The sequence below is a fragment of the Callorhinus ursinus genome, unplaced genomic scaffold, assembly GCF_003265705.2.
Source record: "Callorhinus ursinus isolate GAN/ISIS: 27379988/994484 unplaced genomic scaffold, GSC_fseal_2.0 scaffold42, whole genome shotgun sequence".
Lineage (NCBI taxonomy): Eukaryota > Metazoa > Chordata > Mammalia > Carnivora > Otariidae > Callorhinus > Callorhinus ursinus.
Window position 1 is genome coordinate 8,818,628 of NW_027397104.1, and position 13,798 is coordinate 8,832,425.

The 13,798-nt window shown below is 36.1% G+C and overlaps 1 protein-coding gene across 1 annotated transcript in view; it reads left to right on the forward strand.

The window, feature by feature from the left end:
- Positions 1–13,798, forward strand: part of PLAA (phospholipase A2 activating protein) — a 36,059-nt gene that overhangs the window by 1,159 nt on the left and 21,102 nt on the right. The window contains exon 2 of the mRNA XM_025852965.2: positions 5,999–6,192. Within this exon, the coding sequence (XP_025708750.1) occupies positions 5,999–6,192 (194 nt within the window). The remainder of the gene's footprint in view (positions 1–5,998; positions 6,193–13,798) is intronic.

The window sequence follows — 13,798 nt, forward strand, 5'->3', positions numbered from 1 at the left end:
TGAAGTAAAGCCTCTCTTTCCCGAGAATTTGCTCTGTAGTGTTCCCTCAAATTTAATTTTTGAGAACCTTAGTTCTCAAAAATTGCGTGGCAGAAAGTTGCATTGGCTCCTGTTCTCATTGTTCAAATGAGAGTTTCTTAGTCTGGGGTCTGTAGTGGGCCTAGATGGAGGAGATGAAACTTCTCACATGTTTTATGGATGTGTGGGGGTGTGCTGTTTTCTTGAGAGAAAGCCCATTGTCTTCCAAAAGATTGTCAGAGGGATTAACCAAAAAGAGAAATCAAGGAACAGAAGGTTAAGCTCCGGTCCAAATCATGTTCAAGGGGTCAGTTCTGATTTGTCTGGTTGTAACAGGAAATTTATTATCTGGGAGACAGATTTCAGTTCAGAAAGAGAAATCTTGAGGTGATTTACTTTGTTATGTAGTAAGTCTCCCATCAATAGAGGTTTAACTCAGAGTTTGGGTAACCATGCATAAATTCAGATGATAACTGTTGGTTAAGTGCCTCCTATTTGTTTACAATCCTGAAGAAGAATAAGACAACAGACAAGTTCCCTGTTTTTATGGAGCTTTCTTATAATCTGGGAGGGAAGGCGGATCAGAAAAAAAGTAAAATAATTGTTCATTGGCATGTGTACTATGAAAAAAGCAAATACAAATACAAAATTGAGTGGAGGGATATTAAAGAAGGAAGCCCCTCCGAGGAGGGTTTCGGTTTTGTTTTGTTTTTTAAAGCTGACACCAAGATGGACCTGGTCATGGGAGCAAGGAATGAGGAGGGATGAATTCAAAGGGCCCTGTAGACAGTAGGAGGATCAAGCACAGAGACCCTGGATTAAAGTGGCAAGTCCCTTTGTGCAGGAGGGAATGAGCTGTGAGGTGAGGGCAGGAGACAGAGGTTGGCTGGAACCAGATGCTATGGTATGAGTGCCCTGAGAAAGAGTAAGCAGAAGCCTTCAGTGAGTTTCATGCAGGGAGCAGCATGATTTGATTGACCTCTTGAGAAGTTCTGCTAGGTGCTGGTGGAGATTGGATTGCAAAGGGATAAATGTGGAAATCTGTTTGGAGTCTTTTGCTGTAGTGCAGCCAATACATGATGATAAACAGACTAGAAATATTGTAGAGCAACCTCCTGTATTGAATTGGATGAGATGATCTCTAAAGGTCTCTTTAACTCTAAGATTCTGTGTTATTCCAAATCACTTAGTAACACTAATACATAACTTTTTGTGTATTTGAGTGTAATTACTGATTAAGCTTATATCCTTAAAATTGAGTTAAGCTGGGCGCCTGGGTGGCTCAGTCGGTTAAGCGACTGCCTTCGGCTCAGGTCATGATCCTGGAGTCCCCGGATCGAGTCCCGCATCAGGCTCCCTGCTCAGCGGAGAGTCTGCTTCTCCCTCTGACCCTCTTCCCTCTCATGCTCTCTATCTCTCATTCTCTCTCTCTCAAATAAATAAATAAAATCTTTAAAAAAATAAAATAAAATAAAATAAAATTGAGTTAAGCAGAAGCATATACCCAGTAGGGTATAAATATTGCGGTAAGGAGTATCTAAAGGATGCCTGCTGTCATAGTTGAGTTTTGTAGGACTCTGCTAGATTGACAAGCGCTTAAGTCACTGGAACATTTGCATTTTTCAGGAACTTCAGGAATTTGAGGCTGAAATCATCTATTTGAAAAGTGGTGTTTTTTTTTTTTTAACTCATGTTTTTGATTTTGTTTTCAAAACCATTTGTGAATTTATTCAGCTAACGCTGATGGAGAGCCTCCATTGTGCCAGGCACAGGAGTAGATAGTGGGTGATTAGTGAGATAAGATTGTTTTATCTCTCATTTCCAACTACTTAGAGTAGGGCATCTCATAGTCACTGGTTGATGAGTCTCTTCTACATCCATATAAAAAGTGTCCTCAAGGCTGACATCCTGACAATTTCTATTTCATGGTATGTTAATAAAGTTAATGAAGTGCTATAAGTGTTTGTGGCCAAATAATAAATGAAAATTGTTTTCCCATGTACATTGTTGATAGAATTCTGGATCAGGGTAGTTAGTGTACAATTGGATTGGGAATGATGGGGGGATTTAATTTAGTTTTAGGGAAGCAAAATAATCCTATTCCAGGATGCACTAAACCAGATACTAAACCTGTCTTTTGCAAAAGCCCATTGAAAATCCAGAAACTCTCTGGGCTTTCAGAAGACGCTTCAGAATGGAGACATTATTTTTTGATTGTACATTGAACTGAACCAGTCAACATGCCATTGTTTCAGACTGCTTCAGACCTCTCTTATTATAAGCCCACTTCAAATTAAACTGGATTTCTCAAGTCTCTTACCAACTATTGTGTTGCCTTTTTAAAACTACCCATATTTGGGTTGCCTGGATGTCTCAGATGGTTAAGCGTCTGCCTTCGGCTCAGGTCATGATAGCCCTGCATCAGGCTCCCTGCTTGGCGGGGAGCCCGCTTCTCCCTCTCCCTCTACTGTTCCCCTGCTTGTGCTCTCTCGCTCTCTCTGTCAAATAAATAAAATCTTTAAAAAAAGAAAAGAAAACTACCCATATTTGAAAGATGCAACTTCAGATTTAAGGTTGTGTTTTAAATCTTCCCTGACCATACCAAGGTTGAAATGACTTCTTCCTCATGTAAACACTCAGCATTTTGGATCCTAAGTCCAGTGGTTCCATGGGGTTTGTTGAGAAATCAGAACCATTCTCTTACCAACCCCCAATTTCCTTTTCTTGGAGGCAAAATTTTTCTCTCTTTTAACTGCTTATTTTTTGTATTTTACTTCCACGTCTATGCATAAAGTGCTTTATTGCTATTTCTTTTTATTTTTAAAATATTTTAGGCATTTTCTATTCCTACTACGGAGTATTAGAATTTAGCTCTCTTTCTTCACCCTTTCAACCCCCATCACATATGCATCTTTTCTATGCTCTGACCCTAATAGTTAACCTTAATTTAGACAAAATCAGTATTTTATGACTGCATAAAATCTATTTACACTGGAGCTGTGGAATAAGCTATGATAATTTTTCCTCAACCATTTTATGATCTCCCTGTAGCTAGTAAGTCCCCTGCTTTGGGTTTTCATTTGCTTCATTTTCTATGTATTTATCACTAATTCAACTTCATATTCTTTGCTAGTTGTCTAAATCTCTTCTCAAGACCTTTAGACACCCTGGATATTTTATAGTTTCATCTTCCTGGCAATGAAAACTTTCTGACCTTGGTGCACAACAAATCCTGAAATCTCCCTTCGTTGTACTCTCCACAGTTCCCTCTTTTGGGCTTCTTGTATTAGATTTCTCTTATCTGTGTCCTTTTACTTTGTTAGTTTTCTTTCTTGATGCTTTATTGGGGCATATTCTTCAGGAGCTTCCAGAAATACAGTGCACTAATGATAAATGTATTAAGACCTTGCAAGTCTGAAAATGATTTTATTCTGTCTTCCTACTTGAATAATAATTTAAATGTTTGTACTGTTCTAATTGCCAAATAATTTTCCTTCAGAATTAAGGAGCCATTGCTCCATTGTATTCTAGCCTCTAATGTTACAGTTGAGTAGTCTGAAGCCAATCTGATTCTTGAGCTATTATTTTTTTTCTCTCTGGAAAGCAGTGTATATTCATGCATTGTTCAGGGCCATTAGTGGGCCCTTTAATGTCTGTAAGTTCTAGGACATTTTCTTAAATCAGTTCTTAGATTTCTTCCTCTTGATTTTCTCTGTCCTATTTTTCTGGAACTTTTAATTCAGATATTGAACTTGTTTCTGAATTCTCTCTCTCTCTCTCTCTCTCTATTCTTTCAGAAATTGCTTTGACTTTTTGTGAAATTATCTTCTTGTTCCATGGTTGCAATATCTTCTAGCTCTAAGAATGATAGTGATGATTTTTTTTTTTTAAGTTATTCTTAGTGGTCTGTTTCCTTCAAATTGGTTTTTTCCCCATGTCTGTTTATTTTGATCACTATATTTCATGGTGGAGAGAGCTTTCCCAGATGTCTGGTAATCCTTATTTTGTGCTCATTGTTAAGAGTGGAGGACTAAAAAGCTCCTGGGAGGGTCAGCTCACAGTTGGGGCTCGCTGGCTGGGTTATCTGGCTGGACCATTTCACTGGACTGATCTCCTGCCTGGAGGATCATTGCCCTTGTGAATGTACACTTTCCTCATACCCCAAGGCTCAACTATGGCTTGTGTCCTCCTAGTCAAAGATTTTCAGCTTTTCTAAAGAGCAAAAGTTCAGACTTTTCCTTGGTGCAAGAGGGGCAGTTGTCTGGCTGGGGTATGTAGCTGCCTTCCCCCCCCCCCCCCTTAACACTGGTATTAAGTATTTTTTTCATCAGTTCAAGAAATATTTAATGCTTACCACATGTAACATTGTTTTAGGAACTTGGGGAGATATAAAGAAGACTAGATCTGGATTTTGCCTTTCAGAACTTCATAAATGACTAAAAAAGATGCACATAAACATCTATACTGGGAAGTGCTAAGAGTCACAAATAAGTAGTTTTAGTGGTTTATATAAAATAGATTTTTTAAACATGTCTTATCTTTTGGATTTCTTTAGGCCTGTTGATAAAATGCTTTCTAACATTTAAAAAAAAATAAAGTGGATGAGTTAAAAATAGCTACTACCAAATAACTTCCTTTGAAGATTTTTTTCATATGATTCAGCTTCCAACTGATTCTGAAGATTTTCAGTAGTTCCTGCTCTTTTTTGTCCCTGTTTCTAGATTGTGCTGCTAATATTCTTGAGCTTTTTGGGGATTCATTGGTAGATTGGTCCTCTACTTTGTCTAATGCCTGCTTAGAACTCAGTTTTCTCAGGTCTCCTATAGCCTTTATTATTTTTCAACCCAGCTTTCAGTATTCAAAGCTGTATTCCTGGTTCTTTTTCTTCTCATTCCCCCTGGTCTTGTGAGTTTATGCTTTTCTTTGAAATGTGTGTGTATTTGTGTTTATCTGGGAGTCTTTTATATGCAATTGTCTTGTCTCCTTCTACTACACTGTAAACTTTTCATTTAGCTTGAGTCAGGGATATAATTCTTTATATCACTCCCAGCAGCTAACTTACTGCCTTCCACATAGTATATTGTAATCTGTTGTTTGACTTGTTAGGTAAGGCAATGATGCTGAGTGACTGATGAATAAAACAAATTGATAATTTCTCTTCCTCCCTCCCTCCCTTCCTTTTTTTTTTTTTTTTAAAGATTTATTTATTTATTTATTAAAGAGGGAGAAAGAGAGACAGACAGCAGGGGGAGTGGCAGGCAGAGCAGGCAGAGGGAGAAGCAGGCTCCCTGCCAAGCAAGGAGCCTGATGCGGGACTTGATCCCAGGACCCTGGGATCATGACCTGAGCCAAAGGCAGACACTTAACTGACTGAGCCACCCAGGTGTCCCCCTTCCTTCCTTTCAAGTAGGCTTCATGCCCAGTGTGAACTTGAACTCATGATCCTGAGATCAAGACCTGAGCTGAGATCTAGAGTAGGATGCTTAACCAACTGAGCCACCCAGGCGCCCCAGAAGTTGATAATCTTTCTAATCCTAAAATAGGTATTAATACCCTAGAGCAGTCATTTTTTATATCCCTGTATTCCCGTAGTTTGCATATTGAAAATGACTGATAGTCTAGCTACTTAGATATACATACTATACTAATGGGTACTAAGTTAATGTTTCATAGTGTGAAAATATCCGCAATGTGTTTAAGGCTTATTGATTGTAGATTCCATTATCCTAATTGCATGAATGTTTCACTTCACTAGGGATTTCTGAGGGTAACAGTCATGGATGAATAGAAATAAAGATGGAATATGAGAAAAAGCCATTTATGATACTCGTTTCCCTCCCTTTCCTTCCTTATTCTTTCTATTAATTAACATACTTTTCTCAATGAAAGAAAAAAAAACGAGTACTTTGACAATTCATCTCATGTCCTATGCTAAATCAGGGGACGAATGTATATCTTATTAATTACCATATCTTTCTAGTCCTAACAGGGGCTTTACAGAAATGCACTGTATGAGTGGCCACTCCAATTTTGTATCTTGTGTATGCATCATACCTTCAAGTGACATGTACCCTCATGGACTAATTGCCACTGGAGGAAATGACCACAATATTTGCATTTTCTCACTGGAAAGTCCAGCACCACTTTATATACTGAAAGGTCATAAGAATACTGGTGAGTATAATGCTTTGGTTTTTTTCTATATGAAGAAGTTTCATCCTGTTGAAAATAAAATTCATATATGCATTCTGTGCTATTTATTACGTTTGTTTTACCTGTGGATATGGCTTGGTAGTGAAAACCTTTCTGGATCATCATTCTGTAAATTCTTTGTTACAGATTTATTGTTGTCATCAGTAAAGGTTGACATGCTTTTATATGTAAAAAAAATAAAGTTATAAAAGGAAGAAGCTATATAATTTTAATATACTTTGTGGTTTTGCTTTTTCAACTATTTTGTGCGAGGAATTACTATGCTTAGGAAGGACTAAAAGTATATCTTCATCTTTTGGTTGTTATATCTGTATTTATGCAGCAAATCGAAGACTGAGAACAAATGTGTTTAGGGCCTTGGTATCAGAACTGAAGAATATTTAATACTTTTGAATATTGTTTTCTGTGATTTGTTTATATTTCTGATTGTCTGATGTTCCTGGATTTGTGTGTGGCTTAACAGCTCTTTGTTATAAAATGATATGCTTATTAATCAGTGCAGTCTGTGTACTTATGTGTAACAAATATGATCTGTAACCAAGTAGGATGGCCCATCAACACTTTAAACTTAATTCCCTTAAAAATTTTTTAAGATGTTTTGTGTGTGTGTATGTGAAATCTTTAATACACAGTGATACAGACTTTTTAAACTTTATTAAGGAAGTCTTGGAATGTATATGAGAGTAGAAACACATTATTTTATAATGAGTTATATATAAAAGAGAATAATGCTCTTTTCCACCCATGTATTTACATAGCGTTGTATGTATTGTCAACACATGGCCTATCTTGTTTTCATCTACCCCCTCTTCCACAACATTATTTTAAAGGAAATTTCCAATTTACTATTTCATTTGTAAATACTTCAATATGTAGCTCTAAAATAGGGTTTGGAAAACTTTTTCTGTAAAGGGCCAGATAGTAAATATTTTAGACTTTGCAGGCCATATGGTCACTTTTACAACTTTTCAACTCTGCCATTGTGTACAAAAGCATCCACTGACAATAAATAAATGAATGAGCATGTCTGTATTTCAATAAACCTCTATTTATGGACGCTGAAATTTGAATGTCATAATTTTCACATATCAGGAAATACCTTTCAATTTTTTTCTCTCAATCACTTAAAAATGTAAAAACCATTCCTAGTTTGTACATGGTACAAAAACAGGTGCCCCATAGGCATAGTTTGTTGATCCCTCCAAAAGATACAAATTATCGGGGCGCCTGGGTGGCTCAGTTGGTTAAGCGACTGCCTTCGGCTCAGGTCATGATCCTGGAGTCCCAGGATCAAGTCCCGCATCGGGCTCCCTGCTCGGCAGGGAGTCTGCCTCTCCCTCTGACCCTCTTCCCTCTCGTGCTCTCTATCTCTCATTCTCTCTCTCTCAAATAAATAAATAAAATCTTTAAAAAAAATACAAATTATCTTTTTTTTTAATAATCATTATGCCTAAAATGAAACCTAATTTCTTACTATCAAGTATCCCCTGAAGGCTCAAATTACACTCAGTTGTCTCATAAAAGTTTTTTTTACAGTGTGTTTGAACTGTGACCCAACTAAGGTCCACATGTCTTTTAATCTATGGGTTTCTTTCCCTTTTTTGCCCCTCTGTATTTGAAACCAGCTTATTTATCCTGTAGGATTTCCTACAATCTGAACTTTGCTTATTTAAGCCTTATTGTTTCCTTTTACATGTTCCTCAATCCCCTGTGTGTCTTACAAGCTACTAGATCTAGAAGCTTAATCAGATTCAGATTCAAGTTCTTGGCAAATACACATTATAGGTAGTATTGTGCACTTTCTGATGTAGCACATTAAGAGGCACTTAATATCTCTGTGATGTTAAGATAAATTAGTAGGTTCAAGTGTTGTATCATTCATTCATTTTAAATTCCCATCAGTCTTTTATGTAATGGTTTTTAGCATGTGTTGATGATCACACACAGATCTAATATTTCATTAAGATTTGCAAAATCATTTAATCCTACCATTATTTTTGCATTTAATAGCTGGCATTTTTTTAATATAGAATTTTCTCATATCAATTCTTTGGTTACTTGGGAGACTTATACAAGGAAGGCAGGATAAATGCTCTTTTACTGAGTTTCAGAATGAGTAGGTTTCCTAGCATCTTTTTTTTTTTTCTTTTTCATTCTCAAATTGTCCCATATTTGGCCATTGGACACCTCTTTAAATTGGCCCCTGTGGGCTTTTGATAAGACCTTTAGCAGTCTTCCTTGCTTTTGGTACTACAGAATGTTTCAGGTTCACTTTATGCATTTCTGCTTCTAGACCTGAAATCAGCTGTTACTCCAAGAAGCTCTGTGGTTTTTGCTTTTGTTTTTTCGGTTCGCAGTAATAACTAGAAACCTCAGTTTGGGCTGGAATGGTGCTCAACAGGAGTTTTTTAAACCTAATCTTGTTTTATAATTCTATAAAACATATGTAGTTCAAAGGAAAAACAACAAGGTATATTCAAAGAAGTCTAGATTTAGTCTGTATTGCCTTTTTGCACTATTCCTTTCCTTATATTTTTTAACTTTGTTAGCAGATATGTATGTATATTTATATTGTCCCTTTATATGTAAAAGATAAACAGATAACATACTATATGAAATTTTCTGCCCTTCCTCTTTTTGCTTGATAATATTACCACCTTGGAGATCTCTTTATTATACTATATAGAAATCTTCTGCATTCGTTTTTACAGTGGCATTTTTATTCAGTTTAGCTAGCTGTACTATGGTGATTCTAGCTTATTCAACCAGTCCCGTATTGATGGACATCTGAATCTTCAATCTTTTGCTAGTACAGTTAGTGCCATGATCAGTCTCTCTGTATATATGTCATTTCCTTCTTTTGGAAGTGTCACTTAGGTATAATATCCATGTAGTTTTATTAGGTATTAGGGAATCCCTTCGTTAGATGTTGTAACTTTTTTTGCATTTCCAACAACATCATATGGGTCCCTATTTCCCTCACTGATGGAGTATGTTGTCAGATTTTTAGATTGTTGCCAAAATGATAAGTGAAAAGTGAAATTTGCATCTCTCTGTTCATGGAGGGGAGCATCTTCATATATGGAAGGGATTTTTACCCTTCTTTTTCCTGTGAACTATATTAAAAACTCTTGCCCATTTAATACAGGGTTACTGACCATATTTGAAGCCCTTAATTGGAGTTATTAAGCCTTTGATACAAACTACAAATTTTTTCCCAGTTTGTTATCTTTTTTACTTTGCACATTTTTTGTAATGTGAAAGTCAGTTTTTATGTAATCATGTTTGTCTTGATCTTTTAAGGTATTATAAGACCTCATAGAAATCTCTACAGTAAAAAATACTGCTTCAATTTTGTAGGGTTTTTTTCCTGCCTGATTTATTTCTGCTTTATCATAAGGTAATATTTTGTTATTTTGTTAATTTGCTTGATGGTTTAGAAGCCAAATGTTATTTGCTTTTTTTTTTTCCTTTTTTGACACCCCATAGCATGCTAGTGAGTATAGCTGAAGAAATTAATGATTGACAATCTTATGTCATTTTTTGGTCAGTTTTCTAGCCCAAATTTTATTTTCTACATAGTAAAGTAGTACTGACCTTTAGTTGGTATTATATGTATAACACTTCCCAGTTACATTATAAGTTGTGATTCTAAGTAATATGTTGCATTATATGATATCTTAAGGCTTTTCTCCCCTACCTATTCAAAGCTGAATGCTCCCTATACTTATTGAAAGAGATTTATCTTGTTATTCGTTCTTTCTGCCTGATCTTGAAAGAAATTTTAAGAAACTTTCTGAGCTCTCTAAAATAATGTTTCTCTTGAATTATATGTTTCAATGATCTCTGAGAGAATATAAAGAGCATTCCTGATTACAGCTATCAAGATTGGTAGCTAATTCTTCTTATGAAAGAACCTCCTGTTCCCACAGATTTAAAAACAAACTTATTTTGTAAATTCAGCTTGATTCACTATTATCCATTAGGAAATATATGGTATAAGTTTTTGGAAGTAAATTATTATTATCTGAGAAATAAGTTTATCCAAAAGAAAAAAGTTTTTAAAAATTAACCATTTCCTGATAACTTACGGTTTTCTCTTTTTAGACTGGTTCATGAATAATGTATTAATATAAAATCAAATGGTTAAATTTACTACTCTTCTGGACATTTGAGTTTAAAGAACAACTGATGATGCATAAGCTTTTAAGTTGATTTTTTAAAAATTTTTAATTACTTGAAAAGCAACTTTTCACATAAATGGAAAAATTTACTTTGATTTCAATATTCAAATACAGTAATCATTTTTATGGGTACAGTAATTTGTTTTGGTCTTTGTCCCTATGACTAAGCATGGGTAATACTTTACAGATACACAGAAGATATTTTCTGTTCCAGTAACTGTTTCCTGACTAATTTATTTTTCATTTTAAAGATTAAAATCATTTCATTTCTCTGAACTTTAGTTTCCTCATCTGTTAAATGGGAATGATAGCACTTAGTTCCTGGGGTTCTTGTGGAATGTAATGTACTTTTTATGGTGTCTGGCACATGTAAGGACTCTATGTCTTTTAGTATCACTAAGCAAAGGTTAGCCCAACACCAGCACCTGTTTACAACTTCGTATTTTACATACAAATACTATTTTCCTTTTGTCCTACTTGCTTTTCTACTTGTTTTTAGTTTTATTATACTGTATATGTTTATGAAAGTCACTTAAAATTTTTCTGGAGCAGAGTAGGTAACAAAATTTGGGGAATGTCTATTTAAATATAAACAATGCATATATAGTTCCTAAATTATATTCCTATGCAGGTAAAAAATTGTTTTTTCCTAAAGATAGTGACTGCTTTTTTTTCATTTCCATATTTTTCTGTATAACTGTAACTGATATTTTACAAGGGTTGCAGGAAGTCTCCTAAATGCCTATAACATTTTTCAAATAGTCTAACACATAATGAGTCAGAATAGGCTAAGATATGGTATAGTAACAAACACTTCCCTGATCTCAGTGTCATCACACAAGAGTATTTCTCACTCATATATTCATCATGGATTAGGGAGGGGAATCTGCTCTTGGAGTTTCTCAGGGACCCAGGCTGGTGGGGGCTTTCTCTTTCTATGTGCTTCAGGAGTTTGGTGTAGCAGTGAAAGGGCAATGTGATTAATAATGCATTGACTCTTAAAAGCATATACCTGAAAGTGTCAGCCACCATTCATACTGTTAACTAATGTGTGCATCATTGGCTGTGCCTGACGTCATGCACATAAAGGGCAGGGCATCACAGTCTGTCTCTGGTTATCAGTTACTCAGCTTGCTCTCCCTTGCATAGGCAGAACATACTCACCTCTCTCTCAATGTCAGACAACAACCCTGGATTCCCCTTTGCCAATATATTTCCTAGAAAAAATTCTCATATTTTTGTCATTTTTAACTTAACTTTTGTAGCTTAAGAAAGCTGTGACATAGGGGCTAAATATATTTGTATATTACAAAATGGCTTTATTCTATCCTTACATTTGGTTGTTAATTTCGCTAGATGTAAAATCCTGTGTTAAAACCATTTAATCTTAGAATTTTGAAGGCATTGCTCAATTGGCCTTTAGTGTATGGTGTTAAATGAAAAATTTGATGCTGTTTTGATTTCCCGTCTTCTCTGTGAGATACACTTCTAGTCCCCTTGTAAGCTTTTAGGATCGTCTCTATTTCTGATGTTACAGATTTTCACAATGCATCTCTGTCTCAAAGTGCCTTTCATTTGGCACCTTTGTGAGGTCATTGAATCTAGACATTCAGGTCCTTCACTTTTGAGAATCTTTCTTGTATTATTTCTTTGTCCTCTCTGCTCTGTCCCCTGTTATCTCTTTTTGGAATCCCTATCGTTGGATATTGAACATTCTGAAATTATTTTCTGACTTTTTAAACTTTTCTTTTTCATTTTTTGTCTTTGTCTTTTTAGTCTAATTCTCTGGAGAGACTTTTTTTTTTTTCCTAGAGCCATTTAGTTTTGGTTTGGTTCTTCTACTTTTAGCTTTCATTTTTCTTGTTCTGTCACTAGTTTTTCTTATATAATATCTTACCTATTTGCAAATATTATAGTATTTGTTTTTTTGTTGTTTTTTATGTGTTCTTCCTTTTTTTTTTTAAGATTGATTGATTTATTAGAGAGGGAGTGCAGGGGAGGAGGGAGTTGCAGGTGGAGAGAGTCTTAAGCAGACTCCACACTGAGTGTGGGGCTTGATCTCATGACCCCGATATCGTGATTTTGAGCCAAAACCAAGAGTCGGGTGCTTTGACTAACTGTGCCACCCAGGCGCCCACTTTTTTTTTTCTTCCTGAAGTTGGATTTGTCTCTTCTGGATTGCCCAGCCCTTTCCCCCTTATTTTTGTGTTTCTTTGTTTGGATTTTTCTCTTTCATGTTGAAGAGTTTGATTAAATGGTTGTTGATATTAAATTGGCTGCTCATCTTTAAAAATAAGGTATAAAGAAGTAGACTGAAAACTTTTTAGCTTGTATAGATAGAGCTTGGTGATTGGTGGGCTTCATTAGAAGGCAAACTGGTGGTGGTCTGACCTTTAGGAGGGGATACCCTCTCATATGTCCTTATCTGAAGCTCTTTAGCATTATTCAGTCTTCCAGAGCAGAATTCTCCTGTCTCTTGCCTGGGTGGAGGGGAATATATGCCTGGTTGCTGGTACTGTGGAAGAAGGGGATGTAGATTTTCCATTTATTTCCCTTGTGTTTCATGGGGCTTCTTGTTCCAGACCTTTATTTTGCCCAGCTACCTGAATGTGCAAACTGTGCTTCAGTTCCTCCAGAGAATAAACCTCCAGTTTCCTGCAGTGGGGGAGGATGTGCTTTCCTGACACTGTAGGCTGAAAAGAGAGATATAGCATTTCAAGTCCTTTGCTTAGCCCCATTCTCCATCGAACCTAGTAGCTAGATATTGAGTCTCATGAGAGTTCCCTAGGGGGAGTCACTCGTTTCCAATCTCTCTCTGTGGGTGTTTAAATTATAATCTCCATTTTGCTAAATCTGTTGTGTTCTGTTTTCTTTGTCCTTGTAAATTAATACCACTGATAGATTTACTGTGAACAATCTGCCAAATTTTTTTGAAAGATTTATTTATCTGAGAGAGAGAGCGAGCAAGCGAGCAAGCAAGCGAATGACTGTGGGGAGGGGCAGAGGGAGAGAATCTTCAGCCGACTCCACACTGAGTGCGGAGCCTGACACAGGGCTTAATCCCAGGACCCTGAGATCATGACTTGAGCTGAAATAGAGTCGGATGCTCAACTGACTGAGCCACCCAGGCGCCCCAATAATCTGCCATTTTTAATCAGAACTCTGTCTTTTTTGTTTTTTTTTTAGATAATTTTTCACGTTTAATTTTTAGCTTGTATAATTTTATATTAAGATAATAAGACATTTATTTTATTTTATTTTTTTAAAGATTTTATTTATTTATTTGAGAGATAGTGCGAGAGGGAAGGTCAGAGGGAGAAGCAGACTCCCTGCTGAGCAGGGAGCCTGATGTGGGACTCGATCCTGGAACTCCAGGATCATGA